The 21,228-nt window shown below is 42.2% G+C and overlaps 1 protein-coding gene across 2 annotated transcripts; it reads left to right on the forward strand.

The window, feature by feature from the left end:
- The first annotated feature begins 2,600 nt into the window (after positions 1-2,600).
- LOC112215939 (serine/threonine-protein kinase 35) lies at positions 2,601-19,124 on the forward strand. Of its 2 annotated transcripts, XM_024375449.2 has the most exons (4): positions 2,601-3,343; positions 7,483-8,281; positions 9,312-9,391; positions 15,750-19,124. In XM_024375449.2, exons 1-2 carry the CDS (start codon positions 2,800-2,802, stop codon positions 8,217-8,219), a joined length of 1,281 nt encoding a protein of 426 aa, XP_024231217.1. In that variant the 5' UTR covers positions 2,601-2,799; the 3' UTR covers positions 8,220-8,281; positions 9,312-9,391; positions 15,750-19,124. The 2 variants fall into 2 exon arrangements, with proteins under 2 accessions (XP_024231217.1, XP_024231216.1); XM_024375448.2 differs by lacking the exon at positions 9,312-9,391 and having other exon boundaries at positions 2,602-3,343.
- Positions 19,125-21,228: the final 2,104 nt, after the last annotated feature.

The following is a 21,228-nucleotide window of genomic DNA, read 5'->3' on the forward strand; positions in this document are numbered from 1 at the left end:
ATTGTGTGGTAGCCAGGCTCAGCAAGAGAATATTTTGAAAATGTAAAAGCTTAATGGAAATCAAACAAGCAAAGTGTCAGTATAGAGACATAGTGGAGTCGCAATTCAAAGGCGCAAATACGAGACGTATGTGGCACGGTCTACAGACAATCATGGATTACAAAAAGGAAACTAGCCCAGTCGCGGACATTGATGTCTTGCTTCCAGACAAATTAAACTACTTCTTTGCGCACTTTGAGAACAATACAGTGCCACCGATGTTAACCACTACCAAAGGCAGTGGGCTCTCCTTCTCCGTGGCCGACTTGAGAAAAACATTTAAATGTGTTAACCCTCGCAAGGCTGCCGGCCCAGACGGCATCCCTAGCCATGTCCTCAGAGCATACGCAGACCAGCTGGCTGGTGTGTTTACGGACATAGTCAATCTATACCTATCCCAGTCTGCTGACCCCACAAGCATCAAGAAGGCCACCATTGTTTCTGTTCCCAAGAAAGCCAAGGTAACTGAACTAAATGACTAAAGCCCCGTAGCATTCACTTCTGTCATCATGAAGTACTTTGAGAGACTATTCAAGGATCATATCACCTCCACCTTACCTGCCACCCTAGACCCACTTCAATTTGCATACCGCCCCAATAGGTCCACAGACAATACAATCGCCATCACACTACACACTGCCCTATCCCATCTGGACAAGAGGAATACCTATTTAAGAATGCTGCTCAGCCCCCTGCTGTAATCCCTGTTCACCCATGACCGTGTGGCCAACTCAATCATCAAGTTTGCAGACAACACAACAGTTGTAGGCTTGATTAGAAACAACAACGAGACAGCCTACAGGGAGGAGATGAGGGCACTCGGAGTGTCGTGTCAGGAAAAAAACCTCTCACTCAACATCAACAAAACAAAGGAGATGACTGAGGACTTCAGGAAACAGCAGAGGGAGCACTGGCCCATCCACATCGACGGGACAGCAGTGGAGAAGGTGGAAAGTTTCAAGTTCCTCTGCGTACACATTACAGACAAACTGAAATGGTCCACCTACACAGACAGTGTGGTGAAGAAGGCGCAACAGCCTCAGGAGGCTGAAGAAATTTGTCTTGTCACCTAAAACCCTCACAAACGTTTGCATATGCACAATTGAGAGCATCCTGTTGGGCTGTATCACCGCCTGGTACAGCATCTGCACCGCCCACAAGCGCAAGGCTCTCCACGGGGTGGTGAGGTCTGCACAATGCATCACCGGAGGCAAACTACCTGCCCTCCAGGACACCTAAAGCACCCGATGTCACAGGAAGGCCAAAAAGATAATCAAGGACAACAACCACACGAGCCACTGCCTGTTCACCTGTTACCATCCAAAAGGTGAGGTCAGTACAGGTGCATCAAAACTGGAACCGAGAGACTGAAAAACAGCTTCTATCTCAAGGCCATCAGACTGTTAAACAGTCATTACTAACACAGAGAGTGTGCTGCTTACATACAGACTTGACATCATTGGTCACTTTAATAATGCCACTTTAATAATGTTTACATATCTTGCATTACTCATCTCATATGCATATACTGTCTATTATACCATCTATTGCATCTTGCCTATGCCGCTCAGTCATCGCTCATCCATACATTTATATGTATATATTCTTATTCCATCCCTTTACTTAGATTTGTATGTATTAGGTAGTTTTGTGGAATTGCTACATACTGTTAGATATTACTGCACTGTCGGAACTAGAAGCACAAGCATTTCACTACACTCGCAATAACATCTGCTAACCATGTGTATGTGACCAATAACATTTTATTTGATTGGAATATATTTGTCCACAGATGAAAGAGGGTCAAAGAAGTGAAAGCTTATCAGTGATGCTGAGGTTTGAGAAAGTCTTGCTGGGAAAAGCACAGATATGATTCCTTAGTTTGAATGTTAGAGAATTTGTCCCATATGCAATGCAGTGTTTTAAATGCCAAAGAATAGGACATGTAGCTGCTCAGTGTATAGGAAAGAAAAGATGTGTGGAGGGGCTCGTGATTACGGTGAATGTGGAAGCAATGTGAAGGTTAAGTGCTGTAATTCTGGGGGAGAACACAATGCAGCATTAGGTGGATGCCAGGTACAGGGAGAGTCTAGAGAGGCTTAGAGATATAGGATCAGTCATGGTGTATCGTATGCAGAGGCTGTAAAACAGATTGGTAGAACTACAGTGCGGACTGATGGAGCTTACATGGATGTACCTGTAATAAGTGGACCTACAGTCGGGTCTGGTGCTTCTGATGGTCCTGGCAGGGTTTCGAGGGTTTCGAGAAATATTGTGCTCATGAATGTGCGATGTCAAAAGACACTTTGATAATGAATAAAGTTGACTTCATTGCTTTTATTGGTAATGTTATCAATTCACTCGGGTTGTGTAAAGCATCAGGGTGTGGTGGAAGTTAGTGATTTATTTGGTTTAGAATTGTATTTTCATGGTAGTACAGAATTGGGCAGATCACGATTGATCATACATTCCAGCACAGTAAGTGGCGGCATGCACTTAAACTATTGTTTGCCGACCGCCATGATATCATAGAAGAAGAATTCGGAGCAAGCCACTCCCTCCTCTCTCTTTTTGTACATTGGGGGCTGTACAGTTGTTTATTAATCAAATTTGTTCAAAGAGCGGCATCATATAAGTAGAGAGGGCTATCTGACGTTTAATCTACAATTAAACGTCACAGGTTTGATCATTCGTTTTGACTCAAGTAATGAAAGATACACATATTTTTCCTAAACACTTGTTTTCAACTAAAAAGAAGTCATGGATATATACAACGCGAGAAGGCGAAAGATAAGAACCCCAAGAAGTCTGCGGGCTTTCAAAAGGCTGGTTGAAGCACAGAACGCCACAATGAAGACGAAACGGGAGGTAAAACAAGAGGTGGTCAAAGTCTTGAGGGCGCTGGTGGTAGGGAACAACAACGAAGACATCGATGTCCCTATGGAGGAGGACTGTTTCTCTATGAACTTTTCCAAGAACGAGAACCTGGAGCATGCTATAGTAATGGCACCACGATACAATCTGTTGCGGGAGGTGGGAAGGGGCAGCTATGGGGTAGTGTTCGAGGCAATTGCTCTGAGGACTGGGGCAAGGGTAGCGGTTAAAAAACTACAGTGCAACGCTCCCGAAAATGTGGAACTCGCTCTGGCCGAATTCTGGGCCTTGGCAAGCCTGGAGACGAAACACGAGAATGTGGTGCAGCTTGAGGAATGTGTGCTACAAAGGAACGGCATGGCCCAGAAAATGAGTCATGGAAATAAAAGGTCCAAACAATACCTGCGGTTGGTGGAGACTTCACTAAAAGGTAACTAACGTTAGCTAGTTCATGTTTACGTTGACGAAATCCACTGCCTGTTTGGTTGTCTTGTAACCCTTTTAATGACAGTAACTCGATTTAATTGATAAGATAGCTTGCTAGTTAGATCTGTGATCAATACAGAGCAGGCCAATCAAAACAATGGTTTCATTAGCAAGCTAGCTGCTAACTCAGTGTTTTACCCATTGTTTGCAAAAAGTAGGCTAATTTTGCAAAAGTGTTGATCAGCATATAAAAAAAACGAGGTGGATGAGGGAAATAAGCCAAAAGTGTTGAAAACATTGTGTAACACGTTACCTATTGTTTCTATTAGGAGACTTGTTAGATGGGAGGGCAGTAAGTAAACATCTAGAATAGATTATCCATCATTATTGATTTCGTAATAAATTGTACGTTGCTCAGTGTCATACATTTGTTTTTAGTAAAAACGATTGTCCCACCTATAGGTTCACGCTGCCATACTGTTGTATAGGCAGTTTGCTATTTCCAGCACTTGAGAGAACAGTGTTCTAGTTGGCCATCAGTTAAACTTCTCCTGGTTGCAAATTTGCATACATTTTTAAATTAAGCAATCAATATTTCATGCAAGTTATGATATTAACCTATGCTATTTCCTAATTTTTCTTATTATTAAATGCACTCCACTTAATTGTATTTTTTCCTAATCAAGTTTATATAACCTAAATGTATATTAAATAGGAGTATACATTTTTATAATTTGAGAAAAATATACTTCTGAATCTTGTTTTTAATCTCTAGGCTTAAAGTTTAGAGCTTTTAGCCCCTGTACTGCCTTTGCTGCCCTTTTTATAGTTGTCAATGGGCAATTCCACGGTAACTAAATTAGGCTGACCTTTTTTTACTTCAAAATGTTGCAAAACAAAAACCATTGATTTCAAAGTTCATCAATCTATACAACTCTCTAGACAAGGACACATTTGAACTATTTCCACGGAACATTTTACAAAAACACATTTACTGAAAGAACTGTGCAGATGCTAAGTTTGGTAACAGAATGATGAGTTTTTATCACTTAATTATTAAAACAAACATGATATTGGTAAAAATACTGTAATTGTTCGGTAGGTCTACCTTCTGTGAAATTTCATGTTCCTCCCTCCTCATGAGGGAGAGAAATTAGAAAATATCTTAAAAAATGACAAAGCACAAGGCAATGTTTTCTGAACTTAAAGAAGGCAAATCATTTATCAAAACTAATATGTGTAGGTAATAGTTGGCAGGGTTCTTTACATCAACATTATTGTGTGTTATTTATATTACCTTAAGTCTTTTTCTGGTAGATGTTATCTAAGACCCCTTTTCTATCTGTTTGACCAGAAATCAGAACCTTTGCGTATTCCTAATTTTTAGGATTGAAAATGGTTGAAAAATGTATATATGCCTTAATTAAAAAATAAATAAATAAATATATATATATATATATATATATATTAGCTTTCATTTTACATGCTCCTATAAACTTCACATGTTGGTGCTCATGGGTCCTTTTACATGGAAATGCCCTTATGTAAGTGTCACCATTCGGGCCATTACACTTGTCAACAAATTAAATATTAATCTAGACTTCTTTTTAGCCAATAGCCATAATTTTAAAGACAGAAGGAGCTTCTCTGGGCTAAATAGTGTAAAAGTCAATAGAAATGTTTTGGCATTTTTTTTACATTATCATCAATATTGGTCAGGTTAACCCACTTTCTGCACAGATTTGAGAGGATAGTGTTCTGAAGTCTAATGAACTTAGGATGATCATCATATTTATGAAAGCTTGTTGGTCAATATGTGCTCAGGTAACACCCTTCAGCACTGTCTTATATGTAGGCTAGGCTACATGGATACGGCGCTGTAGTGTTGTCTGCAATGCCATCTCACAAAGCTGCATTGTGTTGCTCAGGGCTTGTCCGGCAGGAAAATATCAACTTGATCCCATCTTGGAACAAGTTTCTGTCTAAGTTGATAAAGTAAGCTAGTTGTTGTATTGTAAGCTAGTTGTTGTATTGTAAGCTAGTTGTTGTATTGTATCTTGCACAATCTGCACAATTAGGTTACTCCCTGCATTTTATAAACTGAAATACTACATTTTGAAACAAGTTTTATTTAAATTTCCCCATAGGTTTTCAGAACTCAGAAGCTGCATGAGCAAAATGTTGCCTATTCGGACCTTACCAATATCAGCAAGTCAATTAATGTGTTAGCCAATACCAAAACAATGGTTGACATTGTGGTTTAAAACAATTCATGAGACAGGTAGTTGTGCCTATTGTTTTTTTTTCTCCAACTTCTCTCTGCCCTTGTCCCACTGGGGGTGTGACATTGTTGAAGGCAGTGCAGGGATGAAAAACAAATAGGATAAAGGGGGTTATTGGGATACTGTTTACATACCCATTTAAATCCCAGGTTCAACCCCACCATGTTGCTGACACTAGAGGGACTTGGCCTCGACTGTCTGAAGGGATTTGTAGTCCTATAGCTTGCATTAGTTCAACTCACCCTCCTCGGCTCTCAAATATGCTGACTAAGCCCGAACATTGTAGGGCACAGACAGATTACCTGTGTTTGCATTGAGTTGTAGTCTTTGGACACAGTCCCAGATACCCTAGCCAAGATCAGTGCATTGCTGATTGCACTGTTGCACACAGCCCTATCTTAATGTGTGTAGATAGTGCACAGAAGTTTATTTAGGCCTAAGCAACAAGTCCCATTTGTTTTAATAGAGATCGTTGCACATGATGTGGAAGGGGGCGGGGCGTAGTTAGTGTTTTCAAAGCGGAAAGCCGCTCAGTACAATGGCAGCCTACCCTTGCTAAACCCGCTTTGATGTTTAAAACCGACCTAACCTGATTTAACTTCTAACGAGCAAGCATAAAAAGACTGGCCTATGACTCAGCATCGGAAGCACCCGTTTCGTACCATATGTTACTTGAGCACTCTGCCATTTCCCTCAGATCTGGATCAAATTAGCGAGACATTGTTTGTTTTGGTTCAAGCATTTCTCTCCTCCACTGTTGCATGAACATGTTGGACGCGTTGCAAGTTGGGGATAATGCTAAAAGTACATTAATTATTTGCCTCCCATTGAGAATGTTAGTCTACTGGTTGATGGGGACCAGAATGAAACCATAGACCATTACATGCTGACCGGGGGCGCGCCATCACACACATGTTGATTTTGTCCATCCACACCAGATGTGATCAGGACACGCAGGTTGAAATATCAAAACAAACTCTGAACCAACTATATTCATTTGGGGACAGGTCGAAATGCATGAAACATTCATGGCAATTTAGCTTGCTGTTGCTTGCTAATTTGTCCTGGGATATAAACATTAGGTTGTTATTTTACCTGAAATGCAGAGGTCCTCTACTCTGACAATTAATCCACAGATAAAAGGGTAAACCTAGTTAATTTCTAGTAATTTCTCATCCTTCATGCTTCTTTTTTGGACTTTATATGTAGGTTGGCAACCAACTTTAAGGTGCATTACCACCACCAACTGCACTGGAATGTGGACCTCAGTTCATCTTTCAATCACCCACGTGGGTATATGATCCTAAAAACCAATGAGGCGGCGGGACTTACAGCGCGTCACAAATAGAACCAAGTTCTATTTTAGCGACTGGCTACGCATACGCACGTTAACATGCGTGAGCAGTTTGGGTGAAATGATTGAATAAGATGTATGTGTACGTTTATTTTTCAGCGCTCACACGCTAACTCAAGTGGTGTGGTCAGCATGTTAGAGTCCCATTCATTAGCCTACATGAATTGTTGTTTTTCCATGTTTTTGTCATGGCACACTTGAAATCCCATATTGTCACAAATGTCACACAAATGTTAGTGATTTAAAAGCACCATGGTGCTTGCCACCAGATTGGCTTTGTGTTCCCTACAGTCTTTGTTGTATGCTCAAAACGCTGAGTCACACACTGTTCTTTTTACTTCATCCAAGAATCATCTCAAGGCATAGGGGAGTGAGCGGGTGTAAGCGGGTATCCGAGGCCTCCGCAATATTGCTGAGCTACAATAAATTAAGCCTAGTGTATGAGGCATCTCACTGTCAAGTGTGTGTGTTTTTGCTACCCTTTAATGCCGTTTTGTCTTTCCCCAGGTGAGCGGATTCTGGGCTACCCAGAGGAGCCGTGCTACCTGTGGTTCGTCATGGAGTTCTGCGAGGGCGGGGATCTTAACCAGTACATCCTGTCACGGCGGCCTGACCCGCGCACCAACAAGAGCTTCATGCGTCAGCTGACCAGCGCCGTGGCCTTCCTACACAAGAACAACATTGTGCACCGCGACCTCAAGCCCGACAACATCCTCATCTCCCAGAAGTCGGGCTTCCCTGTACTCAAAGTGGCCGACTTCGGCCTCAGCAAGGTCTGCGCTGGCTTTGGTGCCGGTGGCAACGATGGCGAAGAGCAACCCACAGCTGGTGGCGGGGACGGCAGCAACAACAAGAACGTGAACAAGTTCTGGCTGTCGTCAACTTGCGGCTCGGACTTCTTCATGGCACCCGAGGTGTGGGAGGGCCATTACACGGCCAAGGCAGACATCTTCGCCCTGGGCATTATCATCTGGGCCATGCTGGAGCGGATCACCTTCATTGACGCTGAGTCGAAGCGCGAGCTGCTGGGCACCTATGTGCGGCAGGGCAGCGAGATCGTGCCAGTGGGCGAGGCGCTGCTGGGGAACCCCAAGATGGTCCTGCACATCCCGCAGAAGACACGCAGCACCATGTCGGAGGGGGTGAAGAAGCTGCTGCAGGACATGCTGGCGGTCAACCCCCAGGACCGGCCCGACGCCTTCCAGCTGGAGGAGCGGGTGGACCAAGTCACGCGTGCTGCGTGACACCGCTCCCATTCCCCTTTCCAACCCCTGGTCTGTCAGAGAAGGGACTGCTCTTTTACCAGGTAGGTTATCTTCCTTCTCACATAGACACACACATACATTTCACCTGCTCACTCACTCACATAGCTTCACTGAAGAGTTGACCCTTATTAAATGTGACCTAATAGCAGTTGCTCCTATTTCACTGTCAATTGATCCTATATCAGTCAGCTGTTTAGCAGCCCTGTCAGTGCCCTCCTGATTTGTTAGTATGTCACTCATGTATTTGGTCTGCCTCCACTTAACTTTCAAGAATCGCATTCCTTTGCATTCCTAGGGGGTCAGTTCTTTTTCATGTATTTTATTTTTATTTAACTTTTATGTAACTAGGCAAGTCAGTTAAGAACATGTACAATATTATTTACAATGACGGCCAAACCCTAACGACGCTGGGCCAATTCTGCGCCGCCCTATGGAACTCCCAATCACGGCCCGTTGTGATACAGCCTGGAATTTAACCAGGGTCTGTAGTGACGCCTCTAGCACTGAGATGCAGTGCCTTAGACCGCTGCACCACTCGGGAGCCTTGTATTAATACCCATGTAAATCAGTGAAAGCTATTCTCCTCACTGCCACATTGACTTTAATCTGAGATGAACTGTTTTTGACTTAGCAGAGGCTTTGGCCTCCCCTCTCTGTTCAGTCGCACTCAGTGCTGCAACACAAGATAACTGGTTTGCTGGTAATGCCTTGACGCACTGACTGCTATTTCAAATACAAACATGCTGGTCCTGAGTCCAGACAAGCAATTCTGCATGCCAGAGATCCCTCGCTCAGTCTCTTACGACTCACTCGTTTTTCTGCTTATTCATCTGACCGCTCCTCCCTCCCCCTCTTTTTATTTTTTCTATTTCTTCTTTCTCTCTGGCTTTAATCAAAACCATGCTACCTGCCCTGAGGGGCAAAGTGTACCCTGTACGGTTGCCAGTGCCATTCCAAACTGCATCGCTCCCTCCCTCTCTCTGGCCCATTTTCCGTTCTTTCATAACGCTCTCCTGCTCTGACAGATCATCCCCTCAGGGGCCTTTAGTTTAACACTATGTTTGCCTGTAGATGAGCAGATCAGCCGGGGTCGTCTGCTTTCCAAAGCCAAACCTGGCCCAGCCCTCCACTTCCTGCTGCTCCTCCTCTGCGTGAGTATGGGAGATGGTATCAGTGCTCTGTAAACAAGCCCTATTCTTCTTGGGCTGAGTTGAGTAACAGATGCCCTTTGCTTACCTCTCAGGTACACTCACATCACATTTGATCATGACTTATTGGAATTTCTTGGCAGGCTGCTTAATTCCAGTTGTCTTAGCCATTTGGACTTTCAGGGCGTCTAAGGACATTGTGCCATGTTAGTCTTTGGGCCGTGGATGTCCTCACCTTGTTTTTCGGAGAGACTAAGTAGACTACTCCCAGTGCCTCTGTGGTTGGCTGTAAGACACCCGTTTCTTTTGAATACTTGATCTGCGCGCACTCAAAATATTTGAAAGAAAACCAGTACTTTGAACCCAGGTTTCGGCACACTCATTGCCAGGGTGAAATGCAGCACGGAACAAAAAGTGTAAATCATAGTCCACAGACGCTGAGACACAATAGTCCGGGTTCCCATTGTGACATAGCTACAAGGCTCTGAGACCACCATCCGCGGTGGATAATAATCCCGAACACTGACCTCCCCACAGTTCTCAACTGCAAAACCATCGTCCAATATTCCACAACACTGCTGTTGTGCTAGGCGTACACATTTTTGACTATGATAAACCCTTAAAGAGTAACTGTCAGACACTGGGTGAGCCACAGGCTCCATTCTTCATGAGCTGATTTAATTAAGTCTGTGCGGGACTGATTTTGTTCATCCCACAAGAGCTAGTCCTGAAAATGTTATTTTAGGCGTATGTGACACAGCTTGCTTGGCAGCCCCTGTCCCAGGAATTTAACGCCATATAGGCAAGATAAAAAATACCAGAGATTCTCACATGGGACATCTTAAGGGGTATGAATACTTTCTGAAGGCTCTGTATGGGTAGGAGTAATGTGACTAGGCAACAGGATAGATGATGAGCAGTAGCAGCAGCGTATGTGATGAGTCAGAAGAGTTAGTACAAAGCAGGATCAATGCAGATAGTCAGTGAGAATTAGCCTTTATGAATAGTGCGACAGAGGTGCTTTTAATACAATAAAAACAACAGAAAGACAACCTTTTAGAAAATCTGCTGGACTTGTCTGTCTGACCACCCTCTCCTGCCCGCAGCATGAAAAATGCTGATCGCGCCGCAATGATCTCTGTCGGGGCCCACGGGAATGCAGCGCTCTGCTTGGTTGCATGGGATACAACTGAGACTTCATGCAGCAGACCGCTCAGAGGAATGGGGCAATCTTGTCAAGAATCTCGTCAAAAACGTGTCAACTCAAAACCTCTGTGGATTAAGACAGTAGCCTCACGCTACGTTAGCTCACATTTTAATGGAATTGGTTGAATGTGTTAGATTGTGCTCAATCTCTAAGGATCCTTCTAATAAACCTAATCTCTCGTAGATGAGATTGAGGACTGGATGGTTTAGATATCTGAAGTTCCAATCTGACGCTCTGAACTTGAACCCAGATGGTCAGAGTTTTTGGGGCACTCCGACCAATCCCTAATGCTTTAGACTGCCGTTCACCTTTTTCCCCCCTCGCCACTCCCCTCCCAGCTGCCCAGTGTGCCATGAGTGTCAGTGAGTTAACTGTGAAGTAGGGCCGGGCGCAAGAATCAAGGTTTTGTAGAAATGTTTGTTCTCGTGCTGTCTTTTTGGTCTCATCTGCTTCATTCCTGCTGTTACTGTTCACCTTCTCATTTCCACACATACAGGAAACCCCTCCCCCCGGCCACTCACCACATCAAAGATGAGCGATCATGTCTTCCTGACTGATTTGGCCCAACAGAATCATATGGGCACCGAAAGACATTGACTTTATTTTACTGTAATAGAGAAGTTACCCTTTCTATTGTTCCTCTTTTTATGTTTCAACTCCTCAAACTGCACGCAGAGCAGACTACTAAAACAGAAGTATCAATGAATATTGATTGTTGTGCGGTACCACTTACTGTTAGAAGCAAAGACAGATATACTAGCTGTTCTGGTTAAATTTGTAACAAAAAGGGCATTTTCATAGACTGACTTGAAAGCAACATCAGTGAATATTGCAAAAAAGCAGGTAAAACTATTTTGATAAAATAATTCAATTATTAGTGGGTATTATGGTTGTGGAAGGCTTATATTTAGCCTAGGTATAACTTCACAAGCCCTGAATTCATTTGAATTTTGCTGACTGTTTGAAATGCAGTGTATTTGAAAGTTAATTGTGCAACAAAGCTTACTTAGAGGACATAAAAAAAAAATCTCTCTCATATATATATATATATATATATCTCCACCTATAAATTTGAAAAGAATCAAGATATGATTTTTAAGCCATATTGCCCAGCTGCGTAGTGTTGTGTGTCTCTCGACCGGTGTGGAGTGGCCTCATTTTAGCTGTTATGCCTGTTATGTAACCCACCCCTGGTACCCTGTCTGATGGGAGAATCCATCATCTGTCACACGGGGGGGGGATTAGATCTTGAGAACACAGAGTGGGTGGAGGGGGTGAATATGGTAGGTTGAGGGGGTTATCGGGGGCTTACAGTGAGGTGGTGGGGTTTTAAACCTGTGTTAAATACAAATCCTTTCAGTGTTCAAGGATCAGGCTGAACTGAAAGTGACATCTTCTCTGAAAGTGACATCTTCTCTGTCCAGTTCCACCACTGCCGTGGGCATCCTCCATCGCTGTTGTTGTTGTCCAACGTCTCTCTCACACACACACACACACACACACGCTTGCGCACTCTCAGAGCGGTCTATGGTTACTGTTAGCTCCTTCTATGCAAGGCTTTACTGAGGCTCACGTTTGGAACATTTTGTCCTCTGCCTGCCAGCCTGTGTATCTGTGTGCCTCTACCCAGATAAACCAGGCCAATGCGCTTTAGCTTTTCCCCCGCCGTTACTTAAACTGAGGTTCTGTTTTTATTTTGAGCATCTGTGTTTTGTTGGCCATCTTTTTTTATTTGAGATTTCGAGTGCCCTGCACATGAGTAACATCAACAGGGAATATTGACTGTGGTGCCTTACGCAAGTCTTTCTATGTACAGCGTATAGGTTCCAAACTGGGTCTAGTTCAACCCTATCCTAGGGCACACGGTACACTTTAGGTGAGCAGAAGAACGCATGTTCAAACTTGGAAGTCGCTCTCTCTCTCTCTCCATCTACTATCAGTCTATATGGAAATGGTGTCGTTTAGACAGTGATTTGGCTGTATGGTACAGCATGTACTCAATGTGTTCTGTGGGTGTGTCTCACCGTATGTATAGAGGTTTGTTGTCATGGAAACCGGTTGGGGGGGGGTGACTGAAGTCAGTGAAAACTAAACACAAAATTTGAGTTGATTGAGAAATGCCAACGGGGTCACTTTTTATATGATTTTTGGGGGGAGTGGAGGGTGGGTGTCCAAGAACAAGAGCGTTTTTGCTTAGTTATGTAACCGGGGTGTTTTGAACTTTGTTTTGCTGTATGCACCACTCGGTCTCGTTTCACCCTGCCTTCGACTGCCTGTGTTACTGACTGGCAGCGCTGGGGTTCTGCATTGGCATGTACAGTTGTGAGTCGACCGTATCTGTGCTGTGTTTTGGTTTCAATCACTTTCTTTTGTCAGGCACACTGGAGTAGGCTATACAGTGTGTCTTTGAGCATTGTTCTGCTGAGCCTCAGTTTTGGTCTTCTGGCTGGAGCCTTTTAAACTCTCATTTATTGATAAGATGTGCGTGATCAGCTGGTGTTGTTGCAAAAAAGTAGTTAGGAGCTTGCTTTCAGGGATATTTTTAGTGATGAACTCAGATTTTTTTTTTTAGATAAGTCTCACTGCTGCTATAGCTTCACTGAGTGTCTCAAAGATCCACACACGTTTGCCAACCCTGACCGAAACCATGAATCACCACTATCCCACAAATACTCAACCCCTGTTGATATCTAATCACTTCAAGATGGGTGAATTACCTGAGGCTGGAACGGTGAATTCCTCCCAAACCTGAAAACAAACAGGCAGGCACAGCCAACCTCGGTGTGAGCTTGGGCATTGCGTAAGTTGCGTTGCATAAGTTTGTCAGTTTCTCTCTTTTGCTTTCTTTTCCCTAAGCGCTTTTAATGGTTTTCGCTGGTGCTGTTGTGGTCGTACAGAGAATGTTATAACTGGTTTCGAGTTTGGGTGAGGACCAGACTCCTCTGCTAGTTTTAATTGCTTGCACACTGTTACAGAACTTGCCTGGCAGTGACTGAGGCTTTTCAGTCCTTTTAAAACGCAGGAGCAGAAATGATTATAGTTAGTTGAGTATAAGAGGGTGGCACATTGGAGATCTAAAGAGGAGCGTAAAGACCCAGTGCAGTCAAAAACGTGATTTCCCTGTGTTTTATATATAAACGCAACATTTAAACTGTTAGTAGCATGAGCTGAAATGATCCCTGAAATATTCCAAAAACACAAAAAGCTTATTTCTCTCCAATTTTGTGCAAAAATGTGTTTACATCCCTGTTAAGGTGCATTTCTCCTTTGCCAAGAAAATCCATCCACCTGACAGGTGAGGCATATCAAGAAGCTGATTAAACGGCATGATCATTACACAAGTGCACCTTGTGCTGGGGACAATAAAAGGCACTCTAAAATGTGCAGTTTTGTCACAATATATTGCAATAGATGTTTTGAGGAAGCGTGCAACTGGCATGCTGACTGCAGGAATGTCAACCAAAGCTGTTGCAAGAGAATTTAATGTTAATTTCTCTACTGTAACCCGCCTCCACCATTGTTTTAGAGAATTTGGCAGTACGTCCAACTGGCCTCACAACTGCAGACCACGTGTAACAATGCCAGCCCAGGACCTCCACATCCGGCTTCTTCACCTGCATGATCATCTGAGAGGGGAGGGCCTGGCTCCCAGAGGGTAGTCCTATTCCCTGCCAGGCCCACTCATGTCTGCGCCCCTGCCCAGTCATGGGAAATCCATAGATTAGGGCCTAATTTAATTTATTTAAATTGACTGATATCCTTATATGAACTAACTCAGTAAAATCTTTGAAATTGTTGTTTTTGTTCAGTATATTTCCACGCTATGAGGTTGGAATAATACTGTGAAAATTATGATGAAACCCTTTTACTATGAGAACTGCTTATAATGTCAGCCTTTTTTGGTGGGGTGGAGTTTTGGCCTTCCATGGTGACAGCACCATGCGGTAAATTAGTTAATAGATCAAAAATAGAGTTCCAAACCTCTTTGCCAACAGCAAATGTTCAGTTTTCCCCTCCCCCCAGCTCAAACCATTGACAGTCCTAGCAAAAGTCTTGCTTGAGAAATTGCTCTGCATGCTAGTGGCATGGGTGAAAGTTGTGTTTCAGCAGACTTTAAATGGCCTCTGCTCAGAATAGGTGTCTCCCACCTCCCACGAGTCTTGACAGGATCTTTAGCTGGGTTGTGTTCATTAGGCACTAACAGACCAACAGGAAGGGACTACATGGACTCTTCCAATAAGAACTGCTCATTTCCATTTTTCCGTTGCAAAATATTTGAAAGCATTTTCTTTTGCTTGCCTTAATTAAGTGACCCTGGCACAGTCTTCCTCCTCAACAAGCCTGCACAAGAATGGGAGGTGAAGTCTGCTACCACCATCGATCGATCCCCCCTGGGCTTAAGAGCAATCCATAATGGTTGGCTTTTAGCCTGACAGTGTCAGCTGCTGCAGGGCCCTTACAGCAGCTGAGAGTGCTGTAAGCAGTTAGTGAAGGAAAGGGGCCCTTTTGCTCATGGAACACAAGTGCTGCAGTGGTTGCTGCACGGGGGGGGATAAATGGGGTTGTGCAGACTTTTTACAGCCTCAATGGAGACCACTGTAAAGAAGCTATTTTTAAAACTTGTAAAAATCATCAATACATCAATATAATTATCAGTGTCATTTTTTAAAATGACATTCGAGCAGTTTGTCTTTTTCATGTCAAGTGGGTTCTTTTTATGCATCAGTCCAGCTGGCCCACTTGTGCACATACCATGTGGTATGAGTTATGCAACCTATCCATGGCACGTACTTCACTACTTAATAGTGTGCATCATTGAGATTAAAGCGAAAACTAAAGGATCTGGGTTACGTCAACAGTTTCAGTGTTTGTTTGTTTTTTGGAGTGGTTGTCATGGTATTTATACCATGACACTATCGGAAATCTCGGACTTGTCAACCAATCAGGGTCTAAATCCCACCAATCTCGCACATTTGAATGGCCTTGCATAATGGAATATTTCTATAGGCTATACATTTTGTATGCACAGATCAGTGAATGCACTGGAGTTCCACAGTACACTATTAGCACTGCCTAAAGAATTATGATAACCTGTGGGCCTGTATTTCATATTGACGAACATTCAATCATCTGGTTCTCTCTCTTTCTCCACAGATTGGTATACAAACTGAAGGTGGGATTCCACATCTGTACAGAGGTGTAAAAAGGGACTGTGAACTGTGAAACCTCTACAATTGCTCCCAAATGTGAAAGAATGGAGGGTTTGCGGTCAGCGCTTCTAAAATCAGGACACCTTTATCGGGAAAGCTATGCAATAAGTCATGTGAGAAGTCAGGTCCTCTCCCCTTCCCCCACCGCACCTTTTATTTTTAAAAAGCCCAAAGACATTCACCAACGGACGACGGTCAAGTATGCCAGAACACAAAGTGTTCCTTGGCACACCTGGTTTGGAATGGGGGCGGCAGTAGCCTTGAGGTTGGAGAAGCAGGCCAGCATCTGGAGGGTTGCCGGTTCGAATCCCACTGCTGAAGAGGGCAAAAAATATGGCGGGAGTGAGCCAGCAGGTGCCACCTACCTCTCCAACCTAATGTGTGTGTGTGTATCCAGGGGGTTAGATAAAATGTCCATCCTGTAGGGACTAATAAAGTATATCTTAATGGCCACAAGGAGTAATAATGATTTGTTATTTGATGAGCTGGTCTTCAAAATAAATTTTTCTCAATGTTGTTTTTTTATTTGAATTGGTCCGGACGGACATGTACCGTTTCTTCCTTCTTCTCCGATGTTGACGTGTGTTGGATGGGGCCACATAGGCTAGTATGGATGGATAATCGTTCACGTATATACCGGAGAGGATAACATGTTGCACTGTGTACCCTCTATACCAGAGTTTTAAAAAGTATTCCTAAAACGACCGACGATAATGATGTAGAAGAAGGGACTTGTATACTGTGAATTGGAAATGTGAATTCAGTTCAATACAACTTTATTTATAGACAATTTATAAGGGTGGGTTATATTGGGTAGTTCAGTACACAGCGCCCCATGTCCCCTGTCCTCAATTTGGACACATTGCACTAGTATCAACCAAGCAGCATCATCAACACCCCTGTTCCCCTCCCTCTACACCCTTGTGCCTTATTAGACTTTCATCAGATGGAGGGGTAACCAATTTGGTTCCTAAGTAGTTTGATGTTTTTTTTTATACATGCAGTATACAATTTTCCCTTGGTAGCAGGCCTATATAATATGATAATATTGTTATGTCGTGCATTTGAAGCCAAACGGTGCCATCTCCCTATATAAGATCATAAAATGGTTTTAGGGGAATTACCTATTGCGTAAACCAAATTGTACCAGAGTTGTGGACACTGTCACAATTTTAATATTGGGCTAAATATAAATTGATTATGTTATATATCCCAAAAATTTGGTATGAAACGGAATCAGGTTAATTTCAGACCGAAAAATTGACTGATTAGCTAGTAACTACGATGAAAAGTCTTACATTATTGTATGTCACTCACTATTAAGTTGACATTGACAGTGTCTTTTTTTTATACAGAAATGAATAATGAAATGTGGCTGTTGGCTACTGTGAGCATGTTATGGTTTCAATGTGAGGTTTGTGTATGAAGATTCAGGACCCTCACCAAAGGGGATTTTAGACTCACTTTAAGCCTAGTGCCAATTAAGGGCAAAGCAGGCAACTTTGAGCACTTCGAAATCCCTTTTAAACTCTCATTTACTTCTTTGACTTTGGATATTGTAACCATAACATTTGCTGATAACATCATGTGAATAATGCTATGGAATGGGATCAAAAGGACAGTTGTGATCAACAACGTGTGATCTTTGTAATGGAATGGTTTTTGAATATCTGTTGGAGGTTCTTCAGCTTAGGATGTCGATTGTTTGGCATTGGTAATAGTTCCCCCAAGTAGCACCACGACTAAAAAAAAAAGTGGTTTTAAAAAATCACCTTTTCCTCGCTCACCATAGAGCCGTTTTTAGTTGTGTCACTTCACTATAAACGAGATGTGTGTGGGAATAACAGTTGAATGGACAGATACTATTGTACACACACAAAACGCATAGTCATCGTCGTCGTTTTTCAAACACTACCACTTAAGAGTCTACCATCTAGATTGTGAAGTGTCTTTTTGCAATGTTTCTGACTTGTAATGACTCTTCCTAGTATTTTAGTAAGTCCGAGTGACAATACCTGTTCACGTAATGGTTGACAGTCTAAACCAGGGCTGGATCTTTCCAAAAAGCTAATCCTGCATTGCAGAATGTGGACTTCAGCAAGCACCAACCAACAAACAGTTGAACCACAGCATATTGGGAATGTTCTCTGTGTTATCTATTTGCTTTTATTTTAAGTGAGCACGGTAGTTGACGATTGATTCATAGACGTGTTTCCAGGATTCAGTTGGGACCGTATCTTGTGTCAAGGCAACCCATTCTTTCCTTTTTTTATTAGTCTAGTTTCCTGTTTTTTTTCTTTCGTTTACGGCTATTGACAAACACTCGGATCTGTGTTTGATAGTCTAATCCTACCTCAGTCTCCTTCTCTGACCGTTGTCTTTCACTAGACCGTCTCACTAGATTACTTTTAAACTGGTTTCGGTCTAGACCTGTTTAATTTGCGTTTTTAGAGGGCCATTTCTTTAACTGTGAGGTTTAGACCCGAGTCAGTTTTTCTTTAACCTCAACCAACCTCACTGGTCAAACTCCTCTAAGATGCTTTTAGAGTATTTTCTTTTTTTCGCTACCGTTAGCTACTCTGATCGCCGTTTGAGATTTTGAATACTTTACCTTCAAGCTTCTCTGCAGATAACTTTGCCTTTTTTAGATGTATTTTTATTTTTTACAGATAACTTCTGAGATTAACACACCTCTTTCTCAGATACCTCTATTTTAATGTTAGACTGTACACCCAGTGACACTCCGCTTTACTTAAGAGACCAGTTTGTTACCTGGAAAACCTCTTGTAACCTCTGACCTCTTTCGGAGTTAATAAGTAAGTGAGCACTCCCTTTAACGTCATGGCAACGTCTACTGTTGCATGACTACTCTACCTTCATGTTTTACGTTGAAATATACTGTATATGATAAGGGAACTGAAGCTCTTTCCGCCACCTATTGTTCATACATGATGTCGTACCTTGTTGGGAGTAGTGAAAAATTTGCTTGTAGGTTACATGTGTATTGCCATGGTTTAAGGGGAGCACTAGTCATACAGCTACCGTAATGATTATGCTTAAAAACCAACCCACTCCTCTATGCAACCTTCTTTCACTGTACAAGGAACCAAACCATTCGTGGTGTTCTGTTTGTTCTCCTGAACTACTACTTCTTCCAGCACCTATGTCAAAGTGTGTATACAGTGCGTATCATGTAAGTTATGAACTTTTTTGTTTAAGAAGCTAACTTGAGCCATTAGATGTTTTAGTAAAGCATATTTTTTGTTGCTGTAAATGTTTGACAACTTCAGTTTCTCTTGAATAAATTATAAAAAAATAAGTCTTGTTTTTTTATTAGGACCAAATCATCAGACCAAATCTTTCATTTACACATGACATAAACTGCATTTTATAATTAATTGTCCAATATACATTGGGCTCACAAACCTCTGCTAGCTATCTAATCGTTTATGAACTAGTTGAACCACCTATAGTATCTAACCACCAAGTGCATGGCACAACTAGAATAGACAGATTGCATTAACAAATGATACTCCCACATTTAAGAATGTATTACCATTTTGGTCCTAGTCTTTACAAATGTAATTTATTATAATTTATAGTAATGGTTGAAACAGAATAAATGGAATGGTTTTGAACATTGATACCATTCCATTCACTCCATTCCAGCCACTATTGTGAGACATCTTCTCAGCAGCCTCCTGTGCTGTATTTGTCTGTAAATAAATGTGCTAACTAAATGATCATAGTTGGCGTAGGCTACATTTCCAGTCTGATCATTTTATTGATATCAGTCTTCCATGTGTCTTTTTCCTGTTTTGATTTAGTTCAGATGGCCTGCTAGTTTTATTCTACAGTTTTTCGCTGCAACCAGGTTTTTTTTTTGTGGCTCGGATTTCCGTGTAATCTCCGTTAGTAGCTAGTAAATCCAGTGGTAACCCGCAGGTGCTGTGTTTTTGTTGCAATACTATGGTTTTAACGAGCTCAACACATTACCCTGTCTCTCACCATTGTAGTCCTCAAAAATAACATTACTGTTTGTACTGGTATTATATAACTGGGTGTTTTATACGCTTTATATATTGTTCATTGAGGTGGATCCCTGAAAATGAAATCTAATAAACCACTTTCAAAATAACTTTTATATAGTCATTTTAAAGACCACAGAGACTACCTTTTATTTGGGAGCCAAGCTGCAGTAAAGCCGAGCTCCAACTGATAATGTATACCTTTATTTAACTAGGCAAGTCAGTTAAGAACACATTCTTATTTTCAATGATGGCCTAGGAATGGTGGGTTAACTGCCCCGTTCAGGGGCAGAACGACAGATGTTCACCTTGTCAGCTCGGGGATTCAATCTCGTAATAGTCCAACGCAATAACGACCTGACTCTCTCGTTGCACTCCACAATGCTTGTTACCCGAAAGTAAGCGAAGGTAAATTGCTAGCTAGCATTACATTTATCTTATAAAAAACAATCAATCGTAATCACTAGTTTACACATGGTTGATGATATTACTAGATATTATCTTGAGTGTCCTGCGTTGCATATAATCTGACTGAGCATTAAAGTATCTGACTGAGCGGAGGTTGGCAGAAGCAGGTTCGTAAACATTCGTTCAAACAGCACTTTCGTTGTGCGGCAAGCATTGCGCTGTTTATGACTTCAAGCCTATCAACTCCTGAGATGAGGCTGGTGTATCCGAAGTGAAATGGCTGGCTAGTAAGCGCGCGCTAATAGCGTTTCAAACATCACTGCTCTGAGCCTTCTAGTAGTTGTTTCTCTTGCTCTGCATGGGTAACGCTGCTTCGATGGTGGCTGTTGTCTTTGTGTTGCTGGTTCGAGCCCAGGGAGGAGAGGGACGGAAGCTATACTGTTACACTGGCAATACTCAAGTGCCTATAAGAACATCCAATAGTCAAAGGTTAATGAAATACAAATGGTATAGAGGGAAATAGTCCTATAATTCCTAACTACAACCTAAAACATCTTACCTGGGAATATTGAAGACTCATGTTAAAAGAAACCACCAGCTTTCATATGTTCTCATATTCTGAGCAAGGAACATTAGCTTTCTTACATAGCACATATTGCACTTTTACTTTCTTCTCCAACACTTTGTTTTTGCATTATTTAAACCAAATTGAACATGTTTCATTATTTACTTGAGGCTAAATGGATTTTATTGATGTATTATATTAAGTTAAAATAAGTGTTCATTCAGTATTGTTGTAATTGTCATTATTACAAATAAATAAACGGGCTGATTAATCGGTATCGGCTTTTTTGGTCCTCCAATAATCGGTATCGGTGTTGAAAAATCGTGATCCGTCGACCTCTACTAGGAACAGCCAAGGGCCATGTCCGTTCACAACGCTCCTTGAACCAAAATAAATTCACAATGACGGGTAAAGTCTTCATT

The sequence above is a fragment of the Oncorhynchus tshawytscha genome, linkage group LG16 (assembly GCF_018296145.1).
Source record: "Oncorhynchus tshawytscha isolate Ot180627B linkage group LG16, Otsh_v2.0, whole genome shotgun sequence".
NCBI lineage: Eukaryota > Metazoa > Chordata > Actinopteri > Salmoniformes > Salmonidae > Oncorhynchus > Oncorhynchus tshawytscha.